This window comes from Schistocerca americana, chromosome 8 (assembly GCF_021461395.2).
Source record: "Schistocerca americana isolate TAMUIC-IGC-003095 chromosome 8, iqSchAmer2.1, whole genome shotgun sequence".
NCBI lineage: Eukaryota > Metazoa > Arthropoda > Insecta > Orthoptera > Acrididae > Schistocerca > Schistocerca americana.
The window spans coordinates 275,819,545-275,836,934 of record NC_060126.1 but is presented as its reverse complement, the minus strand read 5'-3'; the positions used below and the strand labels follow the sequence as shown (position 1 = coordinate 275,836,934).

Genomic DNA, 17,390 nt, shown 5'->3' with positions numbered 1-17,390 from the left:
GAAAACTAGTGATTGAAATTTCATGAAAAGATCCCGTCGCAACGAAAAACGTCTTTGTTTAAATTATTGCCACTTCAATTCACGTAGCATGTCGGTGGCACCATTACCTATATTTCGCGATAATACAAAAACGAACCGCCCTTATTTGAGCTTTTTTGATGTCATCCGTCAGTACCACCTGATGCGGATCCCACACCGCACAGCAATACTCCAGAATAGCGCGGACAAGTGTGGTGTAAGTAGCCTCTTTAGTAGACCTCTTGCACCTTGTAAGTGTCCCGCTAATTAATCGCAGTCTTTGGTTTGCTCTTCCCACAACATTATCTATGTGATCGTTCCAATTTAGGTTACTTGTTATTGTAATTCCTAAGTATGTAGTTAAATTTACAGCCTTCAGATTTGTGTGTCTTACCGCGTAATCGAAATTTAACGGATTGCTTTTAGTATTCATGTGCATAACTTCACACTTTTCTTTATTCATATTCAATTACGACTTTTCGCACCATACAGATATCTTATCTAAATCATTTTGCAATTAGTTTTGGTCATATGATGACTTTCTGGCGGTAAATGACAGCATATCCGCAAACAATCTGATTTTTTGACAAAAAACAAAACCGTTATGTTGCCTCAGCGACCTATTCGCCAGAGATGGTCCCCTGCAACTTCTTTCTGTTCCCTAGGCTGAAGAGAACCATGAAAGGACGTCGTTTTGCCACCACTGATGACATAAAAACAGAATTGCTGAAGGAGCTGAACACTATAACGAAAAGTGGGTTCTAGAAGTGTTTCCAAGGTTGGAAAAAGCGCTGGAACAAGTGTATCATATCTGATGGAGATTACTTTGAAGGGGACAAAGTTGGTGTTGAAGAATAAATAAAGAATCTTTAAGAAAAACAAAAATTCCCATTAATTTTTGATCGCACTTCGTATATTAAGGTACTAATGATCACAATATGTTTACCTATACCCCCAAACATCCTTGAATTATTGATTTATTGGTTTCCAAGTGCCCTCGTTCCGCAAACTAACGAACACAATAATAAGAGAAAGCACGCAGAGACAGAGTAGGATAGGATGTGGAGTAAATGAACAACTGGACTGGCCTGTAGAGAGCGTGAAGAGGCGTGCAGAATCCATGTCAGGATGAACGTCCACGCGAGGCGAACCCTCCACCTAAGGCGGTCGATGTCCTCATCCTTCAGGGAAACATGAAACGACAACCAAACCGTTAACCAGCCGCCACCAGAACGGCGAGGACCCAAACCCACCCATCCACCCACCCACCCACCCATCCACCAACACACACACACACACACACACACACACACACACACACACACACACATTGAACAATATCGGTCCAGTATATCTCAACATACTCACCTGATAAAAACACAGTTATCCATAACCATATAGAATGTCAGACCACAATCATTCTTGATAAGAAGTTGCTGTGTCATGGACTTGGCAACATGGAAGACATCACTGTTCGAACATGGGAGATATCAACGCCCTGTCATATCTACCATGGTTGACACAGGTAGCTGAGATTGGAGGATACTGTTCTTCACATTTGGACGTTGTTTCACGATATTTTTGGAAATGTCAGTGGCTTCAAAAACGGAAACCAGTCCATATGCGTTAATACACGGTGTTTATAAATGAATATCGGGGTTTTAACGCTTCCCAAACGTTGACAAGTGTGTCTTCAGTGATTGTAGCAACAGCTGCTTCAATCCGGTTTCTTAATTTAGGGAGGTCTGCTGGTAGCGGAGGCACGTACAAACGATCCTTGATGAAGCCCCAAAGGAAAAAATCGCAGGTCGGGTGAACGTGGAGGCCCTGCAAAGCAAACCCTGTCACTGGGCCCCTTGCGGCCTATCCAGCGCTTGGCTATAGACTTGATGTGTTCCGTGTGACAAATGGTGCTCACATTGAACATTTATAAGGTTCTTGGTAAAACTGTTCGAGTTGCTCTTTCATTTGACATATCATTTATAACTGTAAGTTTGATGTAATAAATATTATAAAGCGTTTAAACCCCGATATTCATTTATAAACACTCTGTACTTCTCCTGAATGTTCCCCACGCAAAGTAGCACGGTCTCAGCTGAGGGAGAGCTGGTAACATACCCCTCTTCAAGATGACGGCCAAATGGCAAACGTCAGTTTTCAGTTACCTACGTATAGCCAATCTGATTCAAAATACCTGTTACCTCGCACAGTCAATCCATTTCCGCCATATCAAATTATTTCCAGAACATCCCAGAGCCTCCTCCCCTATCACACTGTATCCCAGCGGGGGAAAGATTGTAACAAACTGCGACCACACCCAGAATCGAATCTTAGATCTGTGCCTGAATCTGTCAAGTACACGACAAAGTGAATAACTCACAGACAAAACCCGCGTACGACAGCTCTCTCTAAATCCATGGTGGCGGGCAAGATTGTGGTCTCAAGTAGGCAAGGGCCCTTACCATGTCACTCCACAGCTAATGTCCAAACGACGCAATTTTCTTCGGAAAGGATAAACTAGCAGGAAAGGACCAACGCTGACGCCCTGCAGATCTTTCTCAAGGCGAAGAGATAATTTTTTCCGCGGTTCGGAAAATTCAACCCATTTTCTGTTCGCCTCAAACTCTTTGTTAAACAGAGTCTAATGTCTGTTGATGACTGATTACTATTCTTTGCTGCGCGGATCGCTGCGCGCTTCCCTTTCAGAACATAAAATCGCAAAAAAATGTTGTCTGATGCAGATAAGATGTTTTCTCTGTAATTTACAAAACAACAAGCGAAAAGATCATTTATTTAGATACGTAAACGTAAGAAACGCCTGGTTAGTTATGAACATAGTGTATTTATTATTTCCCTGGGAGTTATAGCAACGAGTTATATTTTTTAAAATACAACATCACTTTTTTCTATGAGGTACCTGTTTAATATTTAACCAACTATGTACAAGTTTAGTTTGGGAGTTAAAATTCAAAGTTCTAATAGTGAATGCAACACAATGTACAGAAACTACTGGTGTCATAGAGCGACAAGTTCCATCGAGGTGCTGTTTGAAGAAAACTGGGGTTGTGGGTTCTATAACACAAACATCATTCTTTAAATATAAGTACAAAAATAAATTTAGTTGCGTTAAATCGGGGACCGCGCGGGTCATTCCAGAGGACCACGGCTTTCTAACAAGGTTCCAGAATATCAGTTCTTGCACAAAATCGCGCGCAAAACAGACTGATGACCGCTGTGTGGCATCCACATATGGCCTCTAAGGTCTAGGTATGTTATCAAGGAGAGCACCTAAACAGACGACAATGTTGTTGTTGTTGTGGTCTTCAGTCCTGAGACTGGTTTGATGCAGCTCTCCATGCTACTCTATCCTGTGCAAGCTTCTTCATCTCCCAGTACCTACTGCAACCTACATCCTTCTGAATCTGCTTAGTGTATTCATCTCTTGGTCTCCCTCTACGATTTTTACCCTCCACGCTGCCCTCCAATACTAAACTGGTGATCCCTTGATGCCTCAGAACATGTCCTACCAACCGATCCCTTCTTCTTGTCAAGTTGTGCCACAAACTTCTCTTCTCCCCAATCCTATTCAATACTTCCTCATTAGTTATGTGATCTACCCATCTAATCTTCAGCATTCTTCTGTAGCACCACATTTCGAAAGCTTCTATTCTCTTCTTGTCCAAATTATTTATCGTCCATGTTTCACTTCCAAACATGGCTACACTCCATACAAATACTTTCAGAAACGACTTCCTGACACTTAAATCTATACTCGCTGTTAAATCTCGATAAATCTCAGCTGTCAAGAGTACCGATGAAGTAGTTCGGACCGATGATGTCACCTCCAAGGATTCCACACCACTCTTCAATGGATCGCCTACTTAGAAGACTGGCTTGATGTACACACCTAGGATTTTCTGTAGCACTGTACTGCATTTTATGACTTGAGTATGATCCGTCGCAAAAGTACATTCTAAGGGGCAAAAAACCGACGCAGCGTGAAGGAATCATCCAAATGAAGCGGAAATCGGTAGGTGCTATGTACATGTACAGACAAACAAACAGTTTCAGATAAAATGGATGATTTATTGAAGAGAAAGAGCTTCACAAATTGAACAAGTCAACAATGCGTCGGTCCACCTCTGGTCCTTAAGCAAGTAGTTGTTTGGCTATGTGTTGATTGACAGAGGTGTAGGATGCCCTCCTGAGGGATATCGTACCAAATTGTCCAATTGGCGTGTTTGGTCCTCAAAATCCCGAGCTGGTTCGAGGGCCCTGCCCACAACGCCCCAAACGTTCTCAGTTGGGGCCAGTTGCTGGCCAACGTAGCGTTTGGAAAGCACGAATATAGAAAGCAGGAATACAGACTCTTTGCTCATCATCGGGGCTAAGTTCGAAGCGGTACCTGAAGACAGCTCTGTTGCAGTCAATGAAATTCCAGACCGAAGACGTGTTTGGAATGCCTCAGGCAGCGGTAGGATACTAACCTTACCGGCGCCCGCCATACTACCCAACAACCAGGAATGACGGTCTGGGATGAATTTTTTTCTTTTTATAGCAAGACTCCTTTGGTTGTAATCGCGGCATCCTTACAGCAAAGTGGTACGTCGATGATATTCTACGCCCTGTTTTGTTGCCCTTTACTGTAAGCCATCCGGGGCTTGCATGTCAGCAAGATAATACCACCCCGCACACGGCGAGAGTTTCTACTGCTGGCCAAACCCTACCTTGCCAGCGCGGTCGACGGATCTCTCCCCAACTCGGAACGTTACGAGCATTGTGGCCAGAGCTCTCCATCCAGCTGGAGATTTTGACGATCTAATCCACCAATTGAACAAAATTTGACGCCATATCCCTCAGAACGACATCCAACAACTGTACCAATAAACGTCAAGCCGAATAACTGCTAGCATAAGGGCCAGAGGTGGATCGACACGTCACTGACTTGTTCAGTTTGTGAAACTCTTTTTCTTGTACAAATCATCGAATTTTTATGAAACTGTAATCATTCGTTTGTCTACCGATTTCCTTCCCATTCAAGTAATTCCTTCGTGGTGCTTCGTTCTTCTTTTTTTCCCCCCTTAGAATATTCATCGCTCACAAAGGCGCATAACCTTCACGTCTTCAGTGGGGCAAAGAACACAGAATCCGGATAGTATCTGAGGTGTGCAGTATGGTCCGACGAGTCGCTATTTTGCCTATTTCTAAATGATTCAATGTGTCGAGTGCGGAGGCAGTCCAGTGAAGCGTTTAATCCGCAGTTTTATAGAGCATGTCAAAGATAGCTGTGTAATTTTTTGGGGGTGTTTCGTACAATGACTTTGGAGATAATCCAGGTTGTCAAGAAGCTGGAACTGGATATTTATTTCAGCATTCTTGGCTATCAAGTGTTGGATATTTTATTCTACATCGTCATGACGAGTAAACTGCAGACACTTCCATTTTCTAAAATGACATCATTTGTGTTCACAACGCTGCTCGAATACGTTTCTGGTTTGACGGATCCTGTCGCACCTTGACTGGCCCGCAAAATCACCCAGTCTCGAACCATTTGGAAACGCTCTACGAGACCTAATCATCAATAAGTGGCTTCAGTTCTCCTCTCCGCCAAATCGAGGCCGTTATCAAGGCGAGAGAGCGTGTTACGAGGAATTAACTCGATGCCCCTGGGGTTGGGAAATTATTTATCCCGTAGGCTTGGGAGGGATTTGAGCTTGGCTTCGGCTCTCGTGCTGCACACTCCTTTTCTAATAAAGATCTTTCTATCGAAACAAGCACAGCTGCAGTCCGACTGTAAGCTGTTCAAATGCTGTGTCGGGCTTTCCTACTTCCGTTCCTTGGTTACCTTAGGATACGTGATAATTCTCACGTGAAGAACAAAGCTCACGCAAACGCCGCACTTGTCGCTCCTACTTTGATACAGGTGTCTGAGGATGGAACGTGTCTGCTTTAGTGTGTGGCTCCTACGGAACAGCTGCAGGAACATTCACAACCCGACAACTCACAGAGGAGCTGCTGTGACTGGTACTAATTTTATCTGGGCTATTATACCTTACAAAAGCGCTCACAGGCTAAACAAGCACATCACATTCACTTAATACACCACTCCTGACTTTCCAAAGGAAATATACAATCATTTACACTACATTAACACACAACTGATATCAGACTGTACTCCAGGTACCTTTTGTTAATAACTACTCACCTATTATGAGCACGCGATTAATGCAAAAAACCGATACGTCATGTAAAGATGATCTAAAAAATCTGTTGCAACACAGTCCGAATTTACTGTGATTAACGACCCCACTCCTTCACTTTATTATTAAGACTGTGGCGATTTCTTTTCTCCTCTTCGGCAAGATACAAAAAGTAGCAACGAACGAATTGCACATAACAACTTATCGTAATGTTATTTGCTATACAGATGTGATGTTAGCCAGTTTCTTTGATGCTCAAGCTGAATCCTTCGTTTAATGGTGACATGTGTTACTTTGGCGTGCTGAAAAAGCAACGCCTCAGAATTTTTATGTGAAAACTCTCAAAGCCTTTAAATAAAACAAACGTTATTAACATTCTACATCTTTCTTCTTCGTGTACACATACAGGGTGAAAAGTATTTCAACCGACAAATTCTGGGAGGTTGTAGGGGACATCAAAACAAATATTTTTTCCTAATGTCATTTTTTCCTATGAGGATTATTTAAACCGGTGGAGGCCGTATTAAGCTCCTCAGTTGTTAGAGGCCGTATTGCGATCTTCAGTTGTTAGAGGGCGTATTACGCTCTTTAGTTGTAGGCAACTGCTGTCCACCAGTGTAGTAGTGCATTGTCTCTGTTTACTAATGGAGCGAGACACCTGGAGTAAGTACACTAAGGTTGGTGCGTACTACATAGCGCACCACAACGGACGAGCTACACAGCGGGTTTATCAACAACAATATCCTAATCGCCGTATCCCGCATCATACGACCTTTGCTGCTGTGTACTAACGTCTGCGTGAGACCGGGTCATTCAGCAGTTTACCCGGACAGGGATGCCATCGCACGGTAAGAACGCTGCAATTTGAGAAAACTGTCTTGCAGCATGTGGAGCGGGATCCTTCAATCAGCACTCATGCAATTGCACGTCACATGGGGACGAATCAGACGAATGTCAGAACAGTCCTTCGAGAGCAGTTGTTACGTCCATTTCACTTACAGCGTGTCCACAACCTGGAACCAGTTGATTATCCACCCAGAGCACAGTTTTCGCAGTGGTACCTGGAACAGTGTGAAATGCATCCTACATTTCCATCCTCTGTGTTGTTTACCGATGAAGCAACATTCGGGAGTGATGGAGTCTTCAACATGCACAATCCGCATGTTTGGAGTGAGGATAACCCACATGCCACAGTTACTAGCGCTCATTAAGTATGGTTCTTCGTTAATGTGTGGCTCGGTGTTGTTGGGGACTGTGTAATTGGGCCGTATCGGCTACCTAGGCCATTAAATGGCAGGCACTATTACAATTTTCTCGCCAGAGCATTGCCAGAATTGCTGGAAGACGTCCCACTCCCTACAATACAACGCATGTGGTTCCAACATGACGGGGTGCCGGCACATTTCAGTCGTCGTGTGCGTCGATTCCTGGAACGACAGTTCCCAGAAACGTGGATTGGCAGAGGCCTGCTCGATCCCCAGATATGTCCCCTCTGGACTTTTTTGTGTGGGGAGAGATGCGCAACCTTGTTTACGCAACTCCTGTTGCATCAGAAGAGGATCTGGTTGCCCGGGTAGTAGCAGCAGCAGCAGGAATAATTCAGGATACTCCTGGGGTTTTTGCCCGTGTCAGACAGAACATGATCCGACGGTGTAACCTTTGTTTAAGTGTCAATGGAGGCGTTATTGAAAATCTACTGTAACTGAAATTGGGTTGTGTTAATGTGTTGTCCCTTGGTCATAAAAAATGGGAAAGTGTTTGTTGGTTTAATTAATTTGCCGCCAGAGAAATCTTCCTCTACCGGTTTTAAATACTCTTCACAGGAAAAAATGACATTAGGGAAAAATATTTGTTTCAAGTCCCCTACAACCTCCCAGAGTTTGTCGGTTTAAATACTTTTCACCCTCTATTAGCCGCCCTCTGTCGCTAGACGGCTCCGAATTGTAGCGTATATCTTGGCGGTGTGTAACGTAACTTTGCTCGGTGCGTGAGAAACATCGTGCTGTAATCGAATCTTGAAATCGAAGACTTCGTTCATACATGGACCACCCTCTCCTTCAGCAGGACAAGGCCAGACCACACACGAGCGCTGCGACATCTGCACCTGTCCAACGCCTTGGGTTCACAGTAATCGATCATCCTTCATACGGTCCACACTTCGTCCCATCCGATTTTCATCTGTTTCCAAAACTTAAGGGGATACCTTCGAGGACTTTACTTACACAGGGATGAAGCGGTGCAAGTAGATATGAGGTTGTGGCTCTGCCAACAAAGTCAAATATTCTACAATGACGGAATCAACGAACTGGTCTCTCGTTGGGAGAAATTTGTTCGTCGCCGGTACGACTACATCGAGAAATAACTATGTGGACATGAAGAATAAAGATGTAGAAGTTTAATACCTTTTGATTTATTTTAAAAGGTTTAAGAGTTTCCACACAAAAAATTCTGAGTCATTATTTCTCATCATGCCCTTTTAGTTTCAAGGCTGGTGATAGTGTATCTATAACTATACGTAATACTATGTATTGTCTTCTCTCACGCACAGTATGTTGTGTATGTGCTGTGCCAAACACCATTGCTCAAGGAAGAAAGCAGTAGACCTTCAAAAATAATCTTTGACGCACTTTGCAATTCTCAAGGCGACCAAGGTCTTTGAAACGTCAGGTTACATCATAAGCGGTGAAATAAGAATGAAGGGAGGAAGAATAGGATTTAACGTCGCCTCGACGACTAAGTTATCTGAGACGGAGCGAAAGCTCGGATTGTAGAGTGTACAAGTCGTAACAAAAGGATGACACGTACATCTTTCTCAAGTAATTTAATAAAATGGGTCACGAGACGCAGTTCATAGTCAACAGCCTGAATCACGAATGCAAAGAGTGTGTTGAAGTTGTGTTGAAAATTAAAGTACCGCACTTGTAACCTGTTCAGTGGTAACGGGTACTGAATTCAGTAGCATGGAACAGACTGTAAATGTACTGGTATTTACATGTGGATTTAGTGAACACTAAAATTTTGAAGATACAATTACTGAAAAACATTATGAGGACACTCTTCAGCCACTCATTTCATCTGGTCTTTGTAGACTATGGGAACAAGAGGATTTACCAACTAGCCCCTTCACACTACGAATGAAGTATCTGGCATATCTATATATTAATTTACTAGAATAGAGGATGAAAACCTGCAGCAAACCAGCTATACTGCTCACACTTCGGGACCGAATTGAAACGGCCTGTTTGATAGTCCCCCCCCCCCCACCCACCCCCCCACCCCCAAAAAAAAAATTTAAAAAAATTAAAAAAAATCAGCTTCTCTCAAGCAGACGTGTTGTATTCAGAAATTTCTTTAAGAAGGAGGGCATAATTTTAACTATTTATAGTGCATCCAAAAATCTAAGGAATTCGGTTCCAGTTCAGAACTCTGTTAACGAGTAATAGCACTGCAATTACTCACGATTTATTCATCTACATCTATTCCTGAAGACAACTTACTGCGTGTAAGGAAAGGCACGTGGTGCACCAAGACACCCCTTTTCCCTTCTACCACCACCACCACCACCACCACCACCACCACTTGATCCATTCGCGGGTCGCGCACGGGTAAGGACTTGCAATTCACTAATTTTACCGTCATTGTTATTTCATACGGTACATGTGCGACGAAACAACATGTTGGAATTTTCTGGCAGATTAAGGTTGTGTGCCTGATCGGCACTAGATAGCAAAACCTGGTCCTTTGCGCGACATGTTTAGATTTATTCCGATAATGTACACACGATATTTTTAATTTAGTGACGCTGCTATTTGTTGATAGGAGAATCTGAAGAAAAGTTTCAAAGTGAAGAACATAAGTTGAATCAAGTTGCTGCTAGACACGGAATGAGAATACCAACATACAAAACAAAAGTAATGGCATTTCAAGGATTGGAATCCGTAAGGGCCAAAATTATTATAGATGGTCAAAGGATTTAACAAGTAAAAGAGTTTAAATATCTAGGGCGCAATTTTAAATTTACCGACTCAGAATATAAAGGTCTAAAATCGGCCACATTCAGAAATTTCCGAGGACCCATACAGCGTTCACTAAAACATAATGTATGGGAAGAAACATTAATTGGAGCTAAAAAAGTAATAGCCTTGCCTTTACTGTTGTATGTTAACAAAAGCTAGATCCTAATATCGGACGAACTACGACAAATCGAATATCAGAGATGAAGTTCCTCCGCTTCGTAGCAGGATATTCATTACTTTGACCGCAGCAGAAACACCGATATCAGACAAGAACTGACTGTTGAACTCATTACAACTATAATTGAAAAATACAGACTGGACTGGAAAGACTAGTCCGACATATCTTCGTTGATCCATTATGGATCGTGGGACGACCGCTGTCATGAACTTCTTGGTGCAATAACTTACCAACAGTCGTATGTATTGTAGAAATTTATTTTATTTTATGAACGTCTATGTGCCACCAGTTTCGGCATTATATTGGTGCCATCTTCAGGCCCCTGTACAATGATTAGAAGAAATGTACTATAAGACAAACTCTTTTATGCCTTTTATCGTTAATATTGCGGCAGCTGTTTGTCGTACCACACATAATACGACCTAGACCACACATATGTAACTTACGTATTCTGACATGGTTGTCACATTTTCTTGTATTTTAATTTATTTTATTGTCATCTATGTTAGTTAATTATTCTATTAAAAAATTCTTCCACTGTTCCACTGGATATACGACGATTGTATGCAGTACATTTGGTGTGTTGCATGGCCTATTACAACAGTGTGGTATGGATTTATGAATAACAGCGTATACATTGGTAGAGCACTTGCCCGCGAAAGGCAAAGGTCCCGAGTTCGAGTCTCGGTCGGGCACACAGTTTTAATCTGCCAGGAAGTTTCATATCAGCGCACACTCCGCTGCAGAGTGAAAATCTCATTCTGGAAACATCCCCCAGGCTGTGGCTAAGCCATGTCTCCGCTATATCCTTTCTTTCAGGAGTGCTAGTTCTGCAAGGTTCGCAGGAGAGCTTCTGTAAAGTTTGGAAGGTAGGAGACGAGATACTGGCAGAAGTAATGCTGTGAGTACCGGGCGTGAGTCGTGCTTCGGTAGCTCAGTTGGTAGAGAACTTGCCAGCGAAAGGCAAAGGTCCCGAGTTCGAGTCTCGGTCGGGCACACAGTTTTAATCTGCCAGGAAGTTTCATATGTGACCTAATGTTACATATTGTTTTAGTGATATACAATATGTCTTTTTGAGCCACTTAAACAGTTAACATGATATCTGTCAACTGTTAACGTATGTTCAATATTTTTTATAATAGTACATTTCTTCTACTCATTGTACAGGGGACTGAAGATGGCATCAATATAATGCCGAAACTGGTAGCACATAGAAGTTCATAAAATAAAATAAATTTCTACAAGACATACGGCTGTTGGTAAATTATTGCATCAAGTAATCCGACATATGTCTAATAACAGGATAACTAAAGTTGCAATACAATATAACCCAACAGGAAAGAGATCAAGCTGAGTAGCGCAATGGTTAGCACACTGGACTCGCATTCGGGAGGACGACGGCTCATACTCGCGCCCGGCCATATAGATTTAGGTTTTGCTTGTGAGAAAAACTATTTGAGTTGCTCGTTTATTTTTTGTACTGTTTGTAATTGTAAGTAGTATGTAATAAATTCTAAAAAGCCTTAAAACCCCGATCTTCATTCTGAAACACACGGTTTAGTTATTCCAAACATTCATACCGGCTACCGTTTTTTACAATACAGCACGTTGCTGTACTACCTTTCGGTGCATAGTGAGACAACAGGAAGCGTGGTCTGCCAAATAAGTTAGTCAAAATCGATTGTATTGTTGCTGAGATGCAGAAGCAACACACAGAATGCAGCTTCCGCCCGTTTCCCAGCGCTACGCCCTGCGACATTCGCAGACGGCCCGCTGTGCTCCACATTAGCGTGTCCTACTTCATCCTCTAGCGCTATCAACGGGGACAAAGGTCAAACTCTGCAGCAAAAACTCCCCGCCACGCCTTAATTGTCTGTAAAGAGATAGAGGAACATCCCATCAGGCCACTGCAGATAGCTGTGGGAGGTACAGTTTCTGCTGCCGCAACGGCACTGCAGTAACGCAACCGCGGGCGTCCGCAGAAATTAATCAAACAGCGGACAACATGTTAAGACTGCCATTTTTAATATATCTAAATCCGTGAGTCTGAAAAAATACAATGCCCTAAGAACTAAATTTAAAAGACTTTGCACGAAAGATATTGTATGTCAGATGGGTATGCACACATTGTTTTTTACTTATCCTTCCATAATATCGAAATGATAAGCATGTTTAATAACTATGCATTTTTATATTATTAATATGAATATGAATACTACCGTTTTAATTCACGTATCTGAAGTTAGGACTACACTTAGGTGCAGGTGTTATACACAGGCTGCAGCCTATGGGTCTGCAACACAAAAATCTATATGTATTATAAAAATACATGTCTGTATGTGTATTCCACACCTCCTCCTAAACCAGTGGAACTATTTCAACCAAACTCGGTACACATGCTACTTATTCTCTGAAGAGAAGTATTGTGGAGGTAAAAATCACCTCCCACTGGGATGGGATAAAAACGGGGTGACGTAGATGGACAGAGAAAGAGGTGAAGAAGTGAGCGAGAGGGAGAAGAGGGGAGGGATAGAGAGAAGGAGGGTGAGGAGCTGGACAGAAAGATGGGAAGAAGGTGACGGGCTGAGACAGAGGGAGGAGTAAATGAACTGAGTGAGGAGGTAAGGATATACAGAGACGATGGAGGGGAAGATAGCCAAAGCAAGGGGGAAGAGAGGGAGGTGTTGGGAGAGATGAAGAGGGCGAGCGGGCAGGTGGAAAATTAAGAGTACGTGAGGAGACAAGTGGAAGAGCTATAGGTGTAAGACACGCCTACTACACCTAGCGTTGGAGATGGATATGAAAACGAGGTGACAAGTAAAAAACGTTCTGAAAGGACTTGTTGGGATTTCTTTCCTATATATAGTTGACGTGGAATATGTTACAGCTACGAAGTGCAATTTGCCTATTATTTCAGCTGCTCAGCGTGTGCACCACGTCGCTGAATAAGCCATTAATTAATTCTGTCAATATGTTTAAGGACTAAAAATCAGCCACACGGCTGAAAAACTACAGACAAATTATACATCAGCTGTGCACTCATATGGTGTGAGACAGCATTTACACTACTGGTTTAAGGTTTTCCGATCACCTTTCACAATTATGGATTTCTGGTTAAAACAGGGATTTACCTTTGAATATTCAATCATATCCCCATTCTGATAATGAAACAAGAACAACGCCTAAAGACTAAGACCTTCCGTTGTGTATTTGACTACTAGTTCGCATTGAGGGGCGCAGATGAGCATCCACAACACAAGTTCCTTCACCTAAGAAGGTTGCATTCGAATGGGCCTAATTCTTTCTGCTGTCTGTGTAGCAATAAGTTCGCAATAGTTTACAATACATTGTGAGCATCTAGCAGTGTGTTTGCATACCTGACCAGGTTCATACAACGTTACCTCCTAATGGTACGGAAGCAGGAGACTGGAAATGAAAAATGTGCTACAATTGTAGCTCGACATCAAGAGGCTATTCTAATAAGACAATAGCAACAAAAGTTGACGAAGCCCAATCTACAGTGATGTACACGTTGCAGCAGTTCAAGCAAACTGCAACAGTTTCGCGATCTGGAAGAACCCGAGTAACATCTTACAGGGAAGATTAGTTCATACGCTGAAGAGCTAAAGAAACTGCTACACCTGATTATTATCGTGTAGGTCCCCCGCGAGCACGCAAAAGTGCCGCAACACGACGTGGCATGGACTCAGCTAATGTCTGAAGGATTGCTGGAGGGAACTGACAATATGAATCCTGCTGGGTTGTCCAAAAATCGGTAAGAGTACAAGGAGATGGAGGTCTATTCTGAGCAGCACGTTGCAAGGCAGCCCAGATATGCTCAATAATGTTCATGTCTGGGGAGTTTGATGGCCAGCGGCTGTGTTTAAACTCACAAGAGTGTTCCAATAGGCCGGCCGCGGTGGCCGAGCGGTTCTAGGCGCTTCAGTCCGGAACCGCGCTGCTGCTGCGGTCGCAGTTCGAATCCTGCCTTGGGCATGGATGTGTGTGATGTCCTTAGGTTAGTTAGGTTTAAGTAGTTCTAAGTCTAGGAGACTGACGACCTCAGATGTTACGTCCCATAGTGCTTAGAGCCATTTGAAGCCATTTTTAGTGTTCCAGTAGCCACACTGTAGCAATTCTGGACGTGTGGGGTGTCGCATTGTCCTGCCGGAATTGGCCAAATCCGTGGGAATGCACAATAGACATAAATGAATACAGGTGATCAGACAGGATGCTTCCTTGTCACCTGTCAGACTCGTATCTAGACGTATCAGGGATCCCATATCACTCCAACTGCACTCGCTCCACACCATTACAGAGCCTCCACAAGCTTGAACGATCCCCTGCTGACATGCAGGGTCCATGAATTCATGAGGCTGTCTCCATACCCGTACACGTCCATCAGCTTGATATAATTTGAAACGAGACTCGTCCGACTAGGCAACATGTTTCCAGTCATCAAGTATCCAATGTCGGTGTTGATGGGCCCAAGAGAAGCGTAAAGCTTTGTCTCGTGCAGTCATCAAGGGTACACGAGTAGGCCTTCGGTTCTCAAAGCCCGTATGGATAATGTTTCGTTGAGTGGTTCGCACGCTGACACTTATAATTGATGGCTCAGCATTGAAATCTACAGCAATTTGCAGAAGGGTTGCACTTCTGTCACGGTGAACGATTCTCTTCCATCGTCGTAGGTCCCGTTCTTGCAGGATCTTTTTCCTTCCACAGCAATGTCGGAGATTTGATGTTCCAGCGGATTTCTGATATTCACGGTACGCTCGTGAAATAGTAGTCTGGGAAAATCCCCAATTCATCGCCACCTGAAAGATACTGTGTCCCATCGCTCGTGCGCCGACTATAACACAACGTTCAAACACACTTAATTCTTGATAACCTACCATTGCAGCAGCAGTAACCCATCTAACAACTGCGCCAGACACTTGTTGTCTTATATAGGTTTTGCCGACCGCAGCACCATATTCTGCCTGTTTACACATCTCTGTATTTGAATAAGCATGCCTATGCCAGTTTCTTTGGCGCTGCAGTGTATGTGTACAGAGTAAACGTCTGAGAATTCGTACTGCACATGAAATTCGCGATGAAGTGAAGAGCATGCGAGAAGCTCCAATATCTGTTTCAACTGTGCAACGCCGTCTCCGCGGACAAGCTTCGTAGCTACCAAAAAACTTTATTGCGCAAACAAAATATAGTGAAATGATCACAATGGTCGTAGTAACATGAAAACTGGAGCGTCCGGCAATGGTCCAAGGTGTTACTCAGGGACGAATTTACGTCTGAAGTACACTCCTGGAAATGGAAAAAAGAACACATTGACACCGGTGTGTCAGACCCACCATACTTGCTCCGGACACTGCGAGAGGGCTGTACAAGCAATGATCACACGCCTGGACCGTATGTGCAGTTGACGGACTTTGAGCGAGGGCGTATAGTGGGCATGCGGGAGGCCGGGTGGACGTACCGCCGAATTTCTCAACACGTGGGGCGTGAGGTCTCCACAGCACATCTATGTTGTCGCCAGTGGTCGGCGGAAGGTGCACGTGCCCGTCGACCTGGGACCGGACCGCAGCGACGTACGGATGCACGCCAAGACCGTAGGATCCTACGCAGTGCCGTAGGGGACCGCACCGCCACTTCCCAGCAAATTAGGGACACTGTTGCTCCTGGGGTATCGGCGAGGACCATTCGCAACCGTCTCCATGAAGCTGGGCTACGGTCCCGCACACCGTTAGGCCGTCTTCCGCTCACGCCCCAACATCGTGCAGCCCGCCTCCAGTGGTGTCGCGACAGGCGTGAATGGAGGGACGAATGGAGACGTGTCGTCTTCAGCGATGAGAGTCGCTTCTGCCTTGGTGCCAATGATGGTCGTATGCGTGTTTGGCGCCGTGCAGGTGAGCGCCACAATCAGGACTGCATACGACCGAGGCACACAGGGCCAACACCCGGCATCATGGTGTGGGGAGCGATCTCCTACACTGGCCGTACACCACTGGTGATCGTCGAGGGGACACTGAATAGTGCACGGTACATCCAAACCGTCATCGAACCCATCGTTCTACCATTCCTAGACCGGCAAGGGAACTTGCTGTTCCAACAGGACAATGCACGTCCGCATGTATCCCGTGCCACCCAACGTGCTCTAGAAGGTGTAAGTCAACTACCCTGGCCAGCAAGATCTCCGGATCTGTCCCCCATTGAGCATGTTTGGGACTGGATGAAGCGTCGTCTCACGCGGTCTGCACGTCCAGCACGAACGCTGGTCCAACTGAGGCGCCAGGTGGAAATAGCATGGCAAGCCGTTCCACAGGACTACATCCAGCATCTCTACGATCGTCTCCATGGGAGAATAGCAGCCTGCATTGCTGCGAAAGGTGGATATACACTGTACTAGTGCCGACATTGTGCGTGCTCTGTTGCCTGTGTCTATGTGCCTGTGGTTCTGTCAGTGTGATCATGTGATGTATCTGACCCCAGGAATGTGTCAATAAAGTTTCCCCTTCCTGGGACAATGAATTCACGGTGTTCTTATTTCAATTTCCAGGAGTGTATTTGTAAGCCATCGTCGAATGTTTGTTCTTTGACTTCGTCGAGAACTTTCGAAGAGTGTGTGACGCCAATGGTGAACCTTCATGGAGGGTCGGTCATGGAGTGGGGATGTTTTGCGGATGATAAAGGATGTGATCTATCGACAATTAATCGAACACTCAAAAAGGAAAGATACCATAGGATACTGACCAGCAATGCAGTTCATCTGGTAAGAGACTTATTAGTCGTGGGTTTGTTCTACAGCAGGACAATGATCCTAAACATGCTTCTAAATTGTGCAGAGGGTATGTCAGTAGAAAAGGGAATTGTGGGAAACTGAAAAATATGATCTGACCAAGTCAGTCACCGGACGTAAATTCCACTGAACGCTTATGGGGTGAGCTTGACGGGGAGATCAGAAAACTAACGTTACCTGTT

At 44.1% G+C, this 17,390-nt stretch overlaps 1 protein-coding gene across 3 annotated transcripts in view; it reads right to left on the bottom strand.

The window, feature by feature from the left end:
• The window catches only part of LOC124545815 (bifunctional 3'-phosphoadenosine 5'-phosphosulfate synthase), a 361,076-nt gene that overhangs the window by 266,822 nt on the left and 76,864 nt on the right, over positions 1 to 17,390 (bottom strand). Inside the window, exon 2 of one of the 3 annotated variants that reach the window (XM_047124762.1) lies at positions 1,107 to 1,199. The exons of the other annotated variants lie outside the window; for them this stretch is intronic. Coding sequence (XP_046980718.1) covers positions 1,107 to 1,199 — 93 coding nt within the window. The remainder of the gene's footprint in view (positions 1 to 1,106; positions 1,200 to 17,390) is intronic. 3 annotated transcript variants of the gene reach the window in all.